Source organism: Heteronotia binoei, chromosome 2 (genome assembly GCF_032191835.1).
Source record: "Heteronotia binoei isolate CCM8104 ecotype False Entrance Well chromosome 2, APGP_CSIRO_Hbin_v1, whole genome shotgun sequence".
Classification (NCBI taxonomy): Eukaryota; Metazoa; Chordata; class Lepidosauria; order Squamata; family Gekkonidae; genus Heteronotia; species Heteronotia binoei.
The window spans coordinates 8,145,796-8,161,753 of record NC_083224.1 but is presented as its reverse complement, the minus strand read 5'-3'; the positions used below and the strand labels follow the sequence as shown (position 1 = coordinate 8,161,753).

General features: G+C 50.1%; 1 protein-coding gene across 1 annotated transcript in view; it reads left to right on the top strand.

Annotated features, from left to right (window-relative positions):
• Positions 1 to 219: 219 nt before the first annotated feature.
• The window catches only part of MYLK2 (myosin light chain kinase 2), a 52,863-nt gene continuing 37,124 nt past the window's right edge, over positions 220 to 15,958 (top strand). The window contains exons 1-2 of the mRNA XM_060263609.1: positions 220 to 875; positions 2,203 to 2,561. Of these exons, the coding sequence (XP_060119592.1) occupies positions 253 to 875; positions 2,203 to 2,561 (982 nt within the window). The 5' untranslated portion in view covers positions 220 to 252. The remainder of the gene's footprint in view (positions 876 to 2,202; positions 2,562 to 15,958) is intronic.

Here is a 15,958-nt window from a genome sequence, read left to right as displayed (position 1 = left end):
ATGCCGCTCTGAGTCTCTGATTCAGAGAAAAGGGCAGGGTATAAATCTGCACTCTCCTCCTCCTATATAACTTATTTTATTTCTCTTCTTTGTGATGCAGAAGAAGGGCCTGTGCCGGCGGCTAGCTGGACTGAAGTGCGGCTAGGCGGGCCTCGTACAGAAGCTGGGCTGAAAACCAAAGAGGAGCATCTGGGCTGAAAACCAAAGAGGAGCACTGTTGGTTCGGGGGAAGCTCCTCCACGACGGCACAGGATGGAGAAGGACGGGGGGTCTTGCAGTGCTCATGATACTGGAGGGGGAGGAGAAGCCCCCGTGGAAGGAAAAGAAGAGGCTAAAGCGGGTCTCGAACCAGGACATGCTGTGACAGAGGGGCAGAGCCCAAGCGATGCAAAGGGAGTGGAAGAGAGCCAAGGACATGCTGAAGAGCCAAGCCACACTGGTGCAGGAGGAGAGAGCTCCATAAACACCAAAGCAGCGGAGAAAGGCCATGTCCAGGCTGAAGAGCCAAGCCACACTGGTGCAGGAGGAGAGAGCTCCATAAACACCAAAGCAGCGGAGAAAGGCCAAGTCCAGGCTGAAGAGCCAAGCCACACTGGTGCAGGAGGAGAGAGCTCCGTGGACACCAAAGCAGCGGAGAAAGGCCACGTCCAGGCTGAAGAGCCAAGCCACACTGGAGCAGGAGGAGAGACTTCCGTGGACACCAAAGCAGCGGAGAAAGGCCAAGTCCAGGCTGACGAGCCAAGTCACGTTGTGGCAGGAGGAGAGAGCTCAGGTGATGCCGTGGGAGCGAAAGAGACTCAAGCCCTTCTTGATGGCACCCAAAAGAAGCAGCCCCAACTTCAGCCAAGCTTTAGCTGCCCGCCAACCCTTGAAAGGTAAGACGCCTGCCCCCCCTACGACTCTGAGTGTGGGACGACTTCAGGTTGCTGTGGGTATGGTTGTCACCAGGAGTCATTTTGTAGAAAAACAGGTGGTGGGGCTCATCCAGGGATTGTCATGCAGCTGCACCTACTATTCAGTGGACAAGGAGGGGGAACTCTCAGAAAGGTTCAGGAGCTGTGCTCCGGCGAGCTCCCACTGAATCCGAGGCCTGGTGGTCACCCTACAGTTGCACATGCCCAATGGAGACCACATTCTGAGTCCAGTGGGACCTTTAAGTCCGACAGAAGTTTATTCAAAGTGTGAGCTTTCGTGTGCAAATGCACTTCTTCAGAGACGTTGGAATTAGGGTTGCCGGGCCCAATTCAAGAAATATCTGGAGACTCTGGGGGTGGAGCCAGGAGATTTGGGGGGGTGGAGCCAGGAGCAAGGGTGTGACGAGCATAACTGAACTCCAAAGGGAGTTCTGGCCATCGCATTTAAAGGGACCGCACACCTGTTAAATGCCTTCCCGCCATTTGGAAATATTGAAGGATGGGGGCACCTTCTTTGGGGGCTCATAGAGAGCCAGTTTGGTGTAGTGGTTAAGTGCGTGGACTCTTTATCTGGGAGAACAGGGTTTGATTCCCCACTCCTCCACTCGCAGCTGCTGGAATGGCCTTGGGTCAGCCAGAGCTCTCTTATCTGGGAGAACCGGGTTTGATTCCCCACTCCTCCACTTGCAGCTGCTGGAATGGCCTTGGGTCAGCCAGAGCTCTCTTATCTGGGAGAACTGGGTTTGATTCCCCACTCCTCCACTTGCGGCTGCTAGCATGGCCTTGGGTCAGTCATAGCTCTGGCAGAGGTTGTCCTTGAAAGGGCTGCTGCTGTGAGAGCCCTCTCAGCCCCACCCACCTCACAGGGTACCTCCCAAAGGAAGGTTGTAGGATAGCACATTGATAGATTGTTTTCTTGTTTTAACTGCTGTAAACTATTTAATGTATTTTAATATTCATTAATCTTATTTTTAGAATTTTATGTTGTGAGCTGCCCTGAGCCGCCTTGGTGGAGAGGGCGGGATAGAAATCGAATAAAATGAAATGAAATGAAGGGAAAGGAGATTGTAAGCCGCTCTGAGTCTCTGATTCAGGGAGAAGGGCAGGGTATAAATCTGCAATTCTTCTTCTTCTTCTTCTTTGTAGAATTGGACCCCCTGGTTTCCGGCAGAGGGACTTGGCAGCCCTCGGAAGTACTCTTCCCTGGTGGGGGTGGGGGGGGGGGGCTTTCTTGACGTTGTTGGATCAGCGTGTTTTTGAGATATCTCACTTTCACCCCACCTTTCAGGCCTGAAGTTGTTTCTGAGGAACCTCCAGCCCTTCCTGAACCCCCAACTCCTCCGGAGGCCACTGCTCTCCCCACCTCAGGGAGCCTTCCCCCGGAAGAACCGAAGCCACTGGAGGTCCCTGGCTTGGCAGAGGGACCAGGAGAAGAACAAACCAGACCAGCTGCTAAAGAGGCAGACAGGACATTGGCTCCAGAGGACTCGAGTGAGGCCAAGGCCACGATCCCCACAGAGGAGCCCAGTCCGGCCTCTCAGCCGCCTTCTGGAACACGAGAGGGCACCGCCACCCCTGCCGCTGAGGTCCCCCCCAGCCTCTTCCTCACCCCAGACTTTGGCAAAGAGGACCCATTCCAGATCTTGGGTAAGACCAGGCCTCGTGTCGGGCGGGAGCTCACAGGAGCGGAGCTCCAGAAGCTGCACATTTTATTATGCTCTTTCTTTCTCCCCACCCCCCCCCAAAAAAATCCTTTCTCCTGGGCTCCGTTGTTCAAACCCCCTGTGAGAATCCAGGTGAACTCTTCAGATCTGACAGACTTTCTAATATTTCCCCCCAGAAAGAAATGGGAAAGTAACCAAACCATATAAAAGCAGATAGATGGAAATCTTCCTCGTGCCGCTGTGACCACCTCGGAGAGAGTCATTTAACTAGTACGATGGGAGCAGCGTTGCCTCTAAGCTGAGTAAGTGTGAGCCAACTCACAGATCTTTAGCCTCCGGCTCACACATTTTTGGCTTTGCTCAGGGAGGAGGACCCCAGAGCACACTCATCGATGCAGTCACTCACCACTTTCATGCCAGCAGCCCACCAAGCAGAATTTTTGCTCACAAGACTCTGCAGCTTAGAGGGAGGCTTCAGTCTCCGATTGGAAAGGTTTCCTCTTGGGATGGGGGGGGTCTGTGTTACTTTGAAGACGTTGGCTGCAACTCGTGAGTAGAGAGGCCAATCCCTCGCTTCAGAGTCGCCAGAAACGGGGGGGAAATATCTACTTCAAGGAAGTCCTTCTTCACCCAAAGGGTGATTAACATGTGGAATTCACTGCCACAGGAGGTGGTGGCGGCCACAAGTATAGCCACCTTCAAGAGGGGTTTAGATAAAAATATGGAGCACAGGTCCATCAGTGGCTATTAGCCACAGTGTGTGTGTATATATAAAAATTTTTGCCACTGTGTGACACAGAGTGTTGGACTGGATGGGCCGTTGGCCTGATCCAACATGGCTTCTCTTATGTTCTTATGTTCTTACTGGGCACTGCTTTATTCCCTAGGTGGAGATAGATTCTCATAGGGTATAATGGGGAATTGATCTGGAGGTTTCAGGGGCTCTGGGGGGGGGGGCTGTTTTTTGAGGTAGATGCATCAATTTTTTAGTATAGCATCTAGTGCCTCTCCACAAAATACCCCCCAAGTTTCAAGACGATTGGACGAGGGAGTCCAATTCCATGAGCCCCAACAGAAGGTGCCCCTATCCTTCATTATTTCCTATGGAAGGAAGGCATTTAAAAAGGGTTGCCATCCCTTTAAATGTGATGGCCAGCACTCCCTTGGAGTTCAATGATGCTTGTCACATCCTTGCTCCTGGCTCCACCCCCAATATCTCCTGGCTCCACCCTCAAAGTCCCCAGATATTTCTTGAATTGGACTTGGAAACACTACAGGGGTGTGTGGCATATGCAGATGAGTTATATGCAGATGAGTAGAGAGCCAGTTTGGTGTAGTGGTGAAGTGTGCGGACTCTTATCCGGGAGACCCAGGTTCGATTCCCCACTCCTCCACTTGCAGCTGCTGGAATGGCCTTGGGTCAGCCAGAGCTCTCTTATCCGGGAGAACCAGGTTTGATTCCCCACGCCTCCACTTGCAGCTCCTGGAATGGCCTTGGGTCAGCCAGAACATAAGAACATAAGAGAAGCCATGTTGGATCAGGCCAACGGCCCATCAAGTCCAACACTCTGTGTCACACAGTGGCAAAAAATGTTATATACACACATACACTGTGGCTAATAGCCACTGATGGACCTGTGCTCCATACACTGTGGCTAATAGCCACTGATGGACCTGTGCTCCATACACTGTGGCTAATAGCCACTGATGGACCTGTGCTCCATATTTTTATCTAAACCCCTCTTGAAGGTGGCTATACTTGTGGCCGCCACCACCTCCTGTGGCAGTGAATTCCACATGTTAATCACCCTTTGGGTGAAGAAGTACTTCCTTTTATCCGTCTTAACCTGTCTGCTCAGCAATTTCATCGAATGCCCACGAGTTCTTGTATTGTGAGAAAGGGAGAAAAGTACTTCTTTCTCTACTTTCTCCATTCCATGCATTATCTTGTAAACCTCTATCATGTCACCCCGCAGTCGACGTTTCTCCAAGCTAAAGAGTCCCAAGCGTTTCAACCTTTCTTCATAGGGAAAGTGCTCCAGCCCTTTAATCATTCTAGTTGCCCTTCTCTGCACCTTCTCTAAAGCTATAATATCCTTTTTGAGGTGCGGCGACCAGAACTGCACACAGTACTCCAAATGAGACCGCACCATCGATTTATACAGGGGCATTATGATACTGGCTGATTTGTTTTCAATTCCCTTCCTAATAATTCCCAGCATGGCATTGGCCTTTTTTATTGCAAACGCACACTGTCTTGACACTTTCAGTGAGTTATCTATCATGACCCCAAGATCTCTCTCTTGATCAGTCTCTGCCAGTTCACACCCCATCAACTTGTATTTGTAGCTGGGATTCTTAGCCCCAATGTGCATTACTTTGCACTTGGCCACATTGAACCGCATCTGCCACGTTGACGCCCACTCACCCAGCCTCAACAGATCCCTTTGGAGTTCCTCACAATCCTCTCTGGTTCTCACCACCCTGAACAATTTAGTGTCATCCGCAAACTTGGCCACTTCACTGCTCACTCCGAACTCTAAATCATTTATGAACAAGTTAAAAAGCATGGGACCCAGTACCGAGCCCTGCGGCACCCCACTGCTTACCGTCCTCCACTGCGAAGACTGCCCATTTATACTCACTCTCTGCTTCCTATTACTCAGCCAGTTTTTGATCCACAAGAGGACCTGTCCTTTTACTCCATGATTCTCAAGCTTTCTAAGGAGCCTTTGATGAGGAACTTTATCAAAAGCTTTCTGGAAGTCAAGGTAAACAACATCTATCGGGTCTCCTTTGTCCACATGTTTGTTCACCCCCTCAAAGAAATGCAACAGGTTAGTGAGGCAAGATCTTCCCTTGCAGAACCCATGCTGAGTCTTCCTCAATAACCCGTGTTCATCAATGTGCCTACTCATTCTGTCCTTGATAATGGTTTCTACCAACTTTCCCGGTATTGAAGTCAGACTGACTGGCCTGTAGTTTCCCGGATCTCCTCTGGAACCTTTTTTAAAGATGGGGGTGACATTTGCTACCTTCCAGTCCTCAGGAATGGAGGCAGATTTCAATGAAAGATTACAGATTTTTGTTAGAAGATCCACAAGTTCAACTTTGAGTTCCTTCAGAACTCTCGGATGTATGCCATCCGGACCCGGTGACTTATTAGTTTTTAAATTGTCTATCAGTTGTAGGACCTCCTCATTTGTCACCTCAATCTGACTCAGGTCTTTCAACACCCCTTCCAAAATTAGTGGTTCTGGGGCGGGCAAAAAGTTCTCGTCTTCTACAGTGAAGACGGAGGCAAAAAATTCATTTAGCTTTTCAGCCATTTCCCTATCCTCCTTCAGTAATCCTTTTACCCCATGGTCATCCAAGGGCCCCACTGCCTCCCTGGCTGGTTTCCTACTTCTAATATATTTGAAGAAAGTTTTATTGTTGGTCTTTATGTTTTTTGCAATATGCTCCTCATAGTCCCTTTTTGCCTGCCTGATCACAGTCTTGCATTTGATTTGCCACAGCCTGTGTTCCCTTTTACTAATCTCACTTGGACTGGTTTTCCACCGCTTAAAGGAGTCCTTCTTACCTTTTACAGCTTCCATTACTTTATTTGTTAACCACGCAGGCCTTTTCTTATGCCTGTTTGTGCCTTTCCTAACTTGTGGTATGTATTTTATCTGAGCTTCTAGGATTATAGTTTTAAATAGCGTCCAAGCTTTCTCAAGGGTTTTGACCGTATGTACCTTTCCTTTCAGTTTCTTCCTCACATGCCTCCTCATCTCAGTGTATTTACCCCTTTTAAAGTTAAACGTGGTTGTGGTGGTCTTTTTGGACAACTCCCTATTTATACAAACGGTGAAATCAATAACATTATGGTCACTGCTCCCAAGCGGCGCAATCACTTTTACATCTCTCACCAAGTCTTGGGCATTACTTAGGACCAAATCCAGGATCGCCCCACCCCTGGTAGGTTCTGAGACCATCTGCTCCATAGCACAGTCATTGAGAGCATCAAGAAACTCAATCTCTTTCTCTCGACCAGAACACATATTGACCCAATCAATCTGCGGGTAGTTAAAATCACCTATTACAACACAGTTTTTACGTTTAGCCGCTATCTTTAAGCCTTCCATCATATTATAATCGTCCTCTCTCTTTTGATTTGGTGGGCGATAACAAACTCCCATAGTTAAATTTCCTTTTGGGCCCTCTATTTCAACCCAAAGCATTTCTAAAAGTGAATCTAATTCTCTGATCTCAGCCTTACTGGACCGTATATCCTCTCTGACATACAGAGCCACCCCACCTCCAACCCTTCCCTCCCTATCCTTCCGATATAGCTTATATCCAGGAATCACCGTGTCCCACTGATTCTCCTCATTCCACCAAGTTTCTGAAATTCCCACAATGTCTATGTTTTCTCCCAGCACTAAACATTCCAATTCACCAATTTTACTTTGAACACTTCTAGCATTTGCATACAAACATCTATAATTTCCCAGGCGAGCTAGGCCCGCCACCTTCCTCCTGCCGCCTCGAGACACTGGCAGACAGTCCATATTGTTTGTCAGCCAGAGCTCTCTTATCCGGGAGAACCAGGTTTGATTCCCCACTCCTCCACTTGCAGCTGCTGGAATGGCGCTGGGTCAGCCAGAGCTCTCTTATCCAGGAGAACCGGGTGTGATTCCCCACTCCTCCACTTGCAGCTGCTGGAATGGCCTTGGGTCAGCCAGAGCTCTCTTATCTGGGAGAGCCGGGTTCGATTCCCCACTTCTCCACTTGCACCTGCTGGAATGGCCTTGGGTCAGCCAGAGCAATCTTATCTGGGAGAACAGGGTTCGATTCCCCACTTCTCCACTTGCAGCTGCTGGAATGGCCTTGGGTCAGCCAGAGCTCTCTTATCTGGGAGAGCCGGGTTCGATTCCCCACTTCTCCACTTTCCCCTGCTGGAATGGCCTTGGGTCAGCCAGAGCTCTCTTATCTGGGAGAACCGGGTTTGATTCCCCACTCCTCCACTTGCACCTGCTGGAATGGCCTTGGGTCAGCCAGAGCTCTCTTATCTGGGAGAACTGGGTTTGATTCCCCACTCCTCCACTTGCACCTGCTGGAATGGCCTTGGGTCAGCCAGAGCTCTCTTATCTGGGAGAACCGGGTTTGATTCCCCACTCCTCCACTTGCACCTGCTGGAATGGCCTTGGGTCAGCCAGAGCTCTCTTATCTGGGAGAACCGGGTTTGATTCCCCACTCCTCCACTTGTAGCTGCTGGAATGGCCTTGGGTCAGCCAGAGCTCTCTTATCTGGGAGAACCGGGTTTGATTCCCCACTCCTCCACTTGCAGCTGCCGGAATGGCCTTGGGTCAGCCAGAGCTCTCTTATCTGGGAGAACCGGGATAAGGCCATTCCAGCAGCTGCAAGTGGAGGAGTGGGGAATCAAACCCGGTTCTCCCAGATAAGAGAGCTCTGGCTGACCCAAGGCCATTCCAGCAGCTGCAAGTGGAGGAGTGGGGAATCAAGCCCGGTTCTCCCAGATAAGAGAGCTCTGGCTGACCCAAGGCCATTCCGGCAGCTGCAAGTGGAGCAGTGGGGAATCAAACCCGGTTCTCCCAGATAACAACTCCCATCAGCCCCAGCCAGTTTGCCACCCCTGCACTAAGGGACCAGGGGATGATCACTATGAATAACAATTACTCCCGTTCCATGTAAAATTTTCCAGTATTCAGTTCAAGTTCAAGTTCAGGCCTTATTGGCATAAAAGCAATCATGATTCACAATCAAAGGCAGCTACAAAGGCCTGAAGTATCGTAAGAACAATACATAAAGCAATCGATTAAAATGGAAGCCGATAATACTAATCCAAAGTAGACACCCAGCAATTAAAATACAGACGCATACCTAGATTTAATTTTATAGGCTTCTTATGTGACAAACTATATATTTTAAGAACAATCCAACTAAGGTTTATGGATCACGAATACCAAAAAGTGTTCCCCTCACATCCACCTGTTTGCTCTGCCCCCAATCTAGGTATTCTCCAAAGACATGGGAAGATACCCCATTATTTTTTTTTAAACTTTAGATTCCCCATTCCATCGTCGGACTTTTACTCTGGCACGTTTAAGTGCCTTCCCATCAACAGTTCTCTTTGGTAGGTTTAGACAGCTACCTCTCCAAAATAGATTATGTCCATGTGAATTAGGAGTCCTTGAGTCTATATCCCATATTATTTTAGAATGCCCTTTCCTGGCCTCACAACGTACATAATTTTTAGCTGAATATCTCCAACACAATGTATTTACTAAAAGGAAAACTCTAACTTACTTTTTAGAAGATGTTAATCCCCACATTACTAGATGCTGCGATATTATATATTATTACTATTCCAGTACTAGGGTTGCCTGGAGACTTTGGGGCTGGATCCGGGAGAGGGTGGGGTTCGGGGAGGGGAGGGGCCTCAGCACGGTGCAATGCCCCAAAGCCCACCCTTCAAAGCAGCCATTTTCTCCAGGGGTGTAAATAAAAAACCACCAAGAGACTCCATAAATTTTAAACAGACAGTGTAATGTAGAAGTCAGTGGTGTTCTGACCAAGCTTGCACATAGAACTTCAAATGAACAAGTGCATGTAGCAAAAAGATATTCACAGTTCAAAAACAGTCTTTCCAATCACAGAGTAGTAACAATATTCCAGGATTTAGTTCATAGAACTAAAGGAAGCCCTTCCAAAGACGTCTGTTCTAGATATCAAGACGTTTCATTCGTCTTTCTTCAGTTTGGAGGCTTATTTATCACTGGAACCCAATCTTTACAATACATTTATAGAAGACCAACAAGGTTCAAAACATATCTGCTAGATTTCCAGGTTCTCCAGGTTTATTTGAAGTTCTATATGCAAGCTTGGTCAGAACACCACTGACCTCTACATTACACTGTCTGGTTGTTTAAAATTTATGGTGTCTCTTAGCGTTTTTTTTTATTTACACAGCTGTATGATAAGATCCTATAGTTTTGCGGCATTTTCTCCGGGGGAGCTGATCTCTGCCAGCTGGAGATCAGTGAAAGTGGGAGATCTCCAGGCCCCACCTGGAGGCTGGCAACCCTATCCACTACTGTACTCTTATACATATACTGTGGTATACCACGTGTACGGTCAAATGCTTCTTACAAATAAACAACGTCCCACCAATTTAAACACTTGAACAAAAGGTCCTTAAATGTCTTTTCAAGGGCGTGCCTTGTCCGTTTATACCAAGGGTGGGGAACCTCTGTCCTGAGGGCCATATACAGCCCTCGAGGTCACTTGGTGTGGCCCTCGGGGATTGCTGGACCGAATCGAGCCATGTGGCAGCCTCCCTGGGGCCTGGCTGGCCAGTGAGGATCGTGGGGTCCAGCCGCGCTGTGCAGCAGCCTCCCCAGGGCCAGGCAGGGATCACAGGGCCGAGATGTACTGTGCGGCAGCCTTCCTGGGGCCTGGCTGGCCGGCCAGAGTTGCTGCAGGGCCTGGGAAAGTTACTGCTACGGTTCAGTTTGCACTTGATTATCCCAGAGGGTGTGGCCTAATATGCTAATGAGTGTGTGACCTAATATGCTAATATAGGGGATGTGGTCTAATATGCTACTGAGTTCCTGCTGGGCTTTTTCTACAAAAAAGCATTTGCCTAGTGCTGTGGGCCAGGGGTGTATGTGTGTGTGTGTGTGCGTGCGTGCGCGCACACGCCAGATTAGGCTCTCCCCACATGACTTCAAATAGAAAAACAATCATTTGCATTAATTTTGCTGGCCTGAATCATTCTCCCTCCGCGGAGCACTGTTTTTTAAGTTGCTAATTTTTTTATGGCCCGCGGATGATGTTATAAATATCCAAATGGCCCTTGGCGGAAAAAAGGTTCCCCGCCCCTGGTTTATACAATATTCCAACAGTTCATACCTACTTGGTGTGAAAACCTTTACATGCGCTCTTCTGACTTCCCACACTTGTTGCACTTTGCCCCAATTAGCAGCGGCTTGATGTACCAATTCAGAGGACCAAGCTGATTATCAATTAACCTGACAACCTACCCAGACGCCAGAAGTTTTACAGCACTGCGGTTTGCAAGAAGCAATAGCGTGGCGCTTGGTTCCAGAAAGAAAAGAGGTACTCAAAGCGACTTTTGAGGACGATATCGCAAACGTACTGTGATCTGAATGAAGCATTTGACAAACGCGCTGTATGCGACAGTGTAATACTACAGTACTGGAATTGTGGGGCTGCCCTTGACCCTCCTCCAGAAACTCCAGCTGGTGCAGAACGCTGCTGCACGGATGTTGACTTCGCCGCCTGTGCTGCGTGAACTGCACTGGCTACCCATTGAGTACCGGATAGGGTTGCCAATCCCCAGGTGCGGGCAGGGGATCCCCCGGTTTGGAGGCCCTCCCCCTGCTTCAGGGTCATCAGAAAGCGGGGGGAGGGGAGGGGAGGGAAATGTCTGCTGGGAACTCTGTTATTCCCTAGGGAGATTTATTCCCATAGAAAATCATGGAGAATTGATCCGGGGGTATCTGGGGCTCTGAGGGGGCTGTTTTTTGGGGTAGAGGCACCAAATTTTCAGTATAGCATCTAGTGCCTCTCCCCAAAATACCCCCCCAAGTTTCAAAAAGATTGGACCAGGGGGTCCAATTCTATGAGCCTCAAAAGAAGGTGCCCCTATCCTTCATTATTTCCTATGGAAGGAAGGCATTGAAAAGGTGTGTCGTCCCTTTAAACGTGATGGCCAGAACTCCCTTTGGAGTTCAGTTATGGTTGTCGCAGCCTTGATCTTGGCTCCACCCCTAATGTCTCCTGGCTCCACCCCCAAAGTCTCCCGGCTCCACCCCCAAAGTCCCCAGATATTTCTTGAATTGGACTTGGCAACCCTAGTACCGGATCTGGTTCAAGGTGTTGGTACTTATCTTTAAAGCCCTATACAGGCAGAGGCCAGCATACCTTCGGGACCGCCTCTCCCTGTATGAGCCCCGGAGGTCCTTACGATCAGCAAACCAACTTTTGGTAATATCCGGCCCCAGAGACATCCATCTAGGGTTGCCAAGTCCAATTCAAGAAATATCTGGGGACTTTGGGGGTGGAGCCAGGAGACTTTGGGGCAGAGCCAGGAACAAGAGTGTGACAAGCATAATTGAACTCCAAGAGAGTTCTGGCCATCACATTTAAAGGGACAGCACACCTTTTTAAATGTCTTCCTTCCATAGGAAATAATGAAGGATAAGGGCACCTTCTTTTGGGGCTCATAGAATTGGACCCCCTGGTCCAATCGTTTTGAAATTTGGGGGATACTTTGGGGAGAGGCACTAGATACTATATTGAAAATTTGGCGCCTCTACCTCAAAAAACAGCTCCCCCAGAGTCCCCGAAACCTCCAGATCAATTCCCCATTATACCCTATGAGAAGACGTTTCCCTCTCCACCCCCCTCCACCCCCCCCCCCCCCGTTTCTGGCAAATCTGATGCAGGGGACTCTGTACTCACGAGTTGCTGCCAGCTTCTCACAGCAACACAGGCACACCAGCTGGGCACTTTATGGCATGGAATAGGAAGCCGGCAGAACTCACTCACCTCCGGAGGTGCAAAGGCACATGGTCCTTTGGGGGCGTGGCTGGGCTCCCCTCCCTTCACCGGCCAGCTGACTGGGGGCGGGAAGCAGCCTGAGAAAACGGAAGAGCTCTGGCTGCTGCGATAGGGGCTGGGTGGGAAGGGCTGCCGTTCTCCCCCTCCCCTCCCCCCGCTTTCCCTTTTATGGCCAGCGGGGGGAGGAGGCTCCATATCGGGGGTCGCCAGGCCTAGCGGGGGATTTGGGAACCCTACGTCCATCTGGCCTCGACAAGGGCCAGGGCCTTTTCAGACCTGGCCCCTGCCTGGTAGAATGAGCTCCCCCTGGAGATCCGGGCCCTGCGGGATCTGCTTCAATTCCGCAGGGCCTGTAAAACAGAGCTCTTTCGCCAGGCTTTCAACTGAGGCAGTGGGCGTCACTTGTTACTGGCCTCCCCCCACTCCCCTCATTCCATCCCAGCGCTACAAGAGCTGCTGGACTTGGACAATAGGTCATATCTGTGAGGCAGAATCTGCCATCTTGATCTTTGTAATCGTAGAGTTTATATTTTAAATTGGTCTTTCACTGTTGACTGTTTTTATGATGTAACCCGCCCTGAACCTGCTCTACGGGAAGGACGGGTTAAAAATCGAATAAAATAAATACATAAATAAAAATAAATTGTAATAATCTATAATATCGGCCAGGACTTTCTTCCTGTGGACCCACCATGTGGCAGCCGCACACTCCCAGGCCAGGCGGTGCGGCCTTAGGGTTGCCAAGACCCGGAAGTGATGTCATCACGCCGGCACGTGCCAGCGACTCTAGGCGTTTCTGGGAGAACTCTATGGTTCTCCCAGATGCTCTAGCAATTTGGGAGGTAAAGACTCTATGGTACCTATTGTACCATAGAGTTTTCCCTCCCAAATTGCTAGAGCAGTGGTCCCCAACCTTTTTGGCACCGGGGACCGGTTTTGTGGAAGACAGTTTTTCCAGGGGGGGGGGGGGGCAACGCAACGGTTTGGGATGACACTAGGGTTGCCAAGTCCAATTCAAGAAATATCTGGGGACTTTGGGGGTGGAGCCAGGAGACTTTGGGGGTGGAGCCAGAAACAAGGGTGTGACAAGCATAATTGAACTCCAAAGGGAGTTCTGGCCATCACATTTAAAGGAACCGCACACCTTTTTAAATGTCTTCCTTCCATAGGAAATAATGAAGGATAGGGGCACCTTCTTTTGGGGCTCATAGAATGGGACCCCCTGGTCCAATCGTTTTGAAACTTGGGGGGTCCTTTGGGGAGAGTCACTAGATACAATACTGAAAATTTGATTCCTCTACCTCAAAAAACAGCTCCCACAGAGCCCCCGAAACCTCCAGATCAATTCCCCATTATACCCTATGAGAATCAATCGCCACATAGAGAATAACGCTCAGCAGACGTGAGAGGATGCAAGGACTACAAGTCCCAGCATGCACCTTGTGAAGGGAGGCCGGACTGGAGCGAATAGCAGGCCGGCGGTGGGCGGGTCTTTGTGACTGGAGGAAGGGAGAAGCCTGAAGCCAGGCAGGGAAAGAGACACGATGCCGTTACCCCACCCCTGCCATCAGATTTTTAGGGAGCGGGGGATTAGGCTGCTAATTCAGGGGTCCCCCGGCAGGGCGGGGGGGTTGGGAAGCCTAGATGACACCATTGTGCACTTTATTTTGGTGCGGTGGTTCAGTGTCGGGGACTCTTATCTGGGTGAACCGGGTTTGATTCCCCATTCCTCCACTTGCACCTGCTGGAATGGCCTTGGGTCAGCCATAGCTCTCTTATCTGGGAGAACAGGGTTTGATTCCCCACTCCTCCACTTGCACCTGCTGGAATGGCCTTGGGTCAGCCATAGCTCTCTTATCTGGGAGAGCCGAGTTTGATTCCCCACTCCTCCACTTGCACCTGCTGGAATGGCCTTGGGTCAGCCATAGCTCTCTTATCTGGGAGAACAGGGTTTGATTCCCTACTCCTCCACTTGCACCTGCTGGAATGGCCTTGGGTCAGCCATAGCTCTCTTATCTGGGTGAACCGGGTTTGATTCCCCACTCCTCCACTTGCACCTGCTGGAATGGCCTTGGGTCAGCCATAGCTCTCTTATCTGGGAGAACAGGGTTTGATTCCCCACTCCTCCACTTGCACCTGCTGGAATGGCTTTGGGTCAGCCAGAGCTCTCGCAGGAGTTGTCCTTGAAAGGGCAGCTTCTGGGAGAGCTCTCTCAGCCCCACCTACCTCACAGAATTAGGGTTAGGGTTAGAAGAAGATAAAGGAGATTGTGAGCCACTCTGAGATTCGTATGGAGGGCCGGATATAAATCCAACGTCTTCTTATTATTACCACATTGTAATATATAATGAAATAATCATACAACTCACAATCCGGTTGCTAACAGGCCACGGACTGGTACAGGTCCACGGACCGGGGGTTGGGGACCCCTGTGCTAGAGCATCCGGGAAAACCAGAGTTTTCCCGGAAACGCCTAGAGTGGCCGGCGTACAGCGTCGCTGGCGCGATGATGTCATTTCTGGGTGATGTCATTGTACCGGCGACGTCAGGCCCAAAGTGGACCGGCGGGGTGGGAACCTCCAAGGAGGGGGAAGCCCCGCCCATCCCAGGGCTTCTGCAGCTTTAGGCTTCATATGCATATGAGCTCCTGCTGGGCCTTTCCTACCAAAAAACCGCACTGATATTGGCAAACCTCTAGGTGGGGCCTGGTGAGCTCCTGAACTTATAATGAACCTCCAGAGCACAGAGTTCAGTTGCTCCAGAGGTGTCGCACAGCAGGAGCCTAGCAGGCAGAGCCTAGAGCACTCAACCATCCCTGGCTCTTCTTTGATGATGATGATATCGGGTTTATATCCCGCCCTCCACTCCGAATCTCAGAGTCTCAGAGCGGCTCACAATCTCCTTTGCCTTCCTCCCCCACAACAGACACCCTGTGAGGTAGATGAAGAGATTGGATTTATATCCCGCCCTCCACTCTGAAGACTCTCAGAGCGGCTCACAATCTCCTTTCCCTTCCTCCCCCACAACAGACGCCCTGTGAGGTAGATGAAGATATTGGATTTATATCCCGCCCTCCACTCTGAAGACTCTCAGAGCGGCTCACAATCTCCTTTACCTTCCTCCCACACAACAGATACCCTGTGAGGTAGATGAAGAGATTGGATTTATATCCCGCCCTCCACTCCAAAGAGTCTCAGAGCGACTCACAATCTCCTTTACCTTCCTCCCACACAACAGATACCCTGTGAGGTAGATGAAGATACTGGATTTATATCCCGCCCTCCACTCCGAAGAGTCTCAGAGCGGCTCACAATCTCCTTTACCTTCCTCCCCCACAACAGACACCCTGTGAGGTAGATGAAGATATTGGATTTATATCCCGCCCTCCACTCCAAAGAGTCTCAGAGCGGCTCACAATCTCCTTTCCCTTCCTCCCCCACAACAGACACCCTGTGAGGTAGATGAAGATATTGGATTTATATCCCACTCTCCACTCCAGAGAGTCTCAGAGTGGCTCACAATCTCCTTTACCTTCCTCCCCCACAACAGACACCCTGTGAGGTAGATGAAGATATTGGATTTATATCCTGCCCTCCACTCCGAAGAGTCTCAGAGCAGCTCACAATCTCCTTTACCTTCCTCCCCCACAGCAGACACCCTTTGAGGTAGATGAAGATATTGGATTTATATCCCGCCCTCCACTCCGAAGAGTCTCAGAGCGGCTCACAATCTCCTTTCCCTTCCTCCCCCACAACAGACACCCTGTGAGGTGGGTGGGGCTGGAGA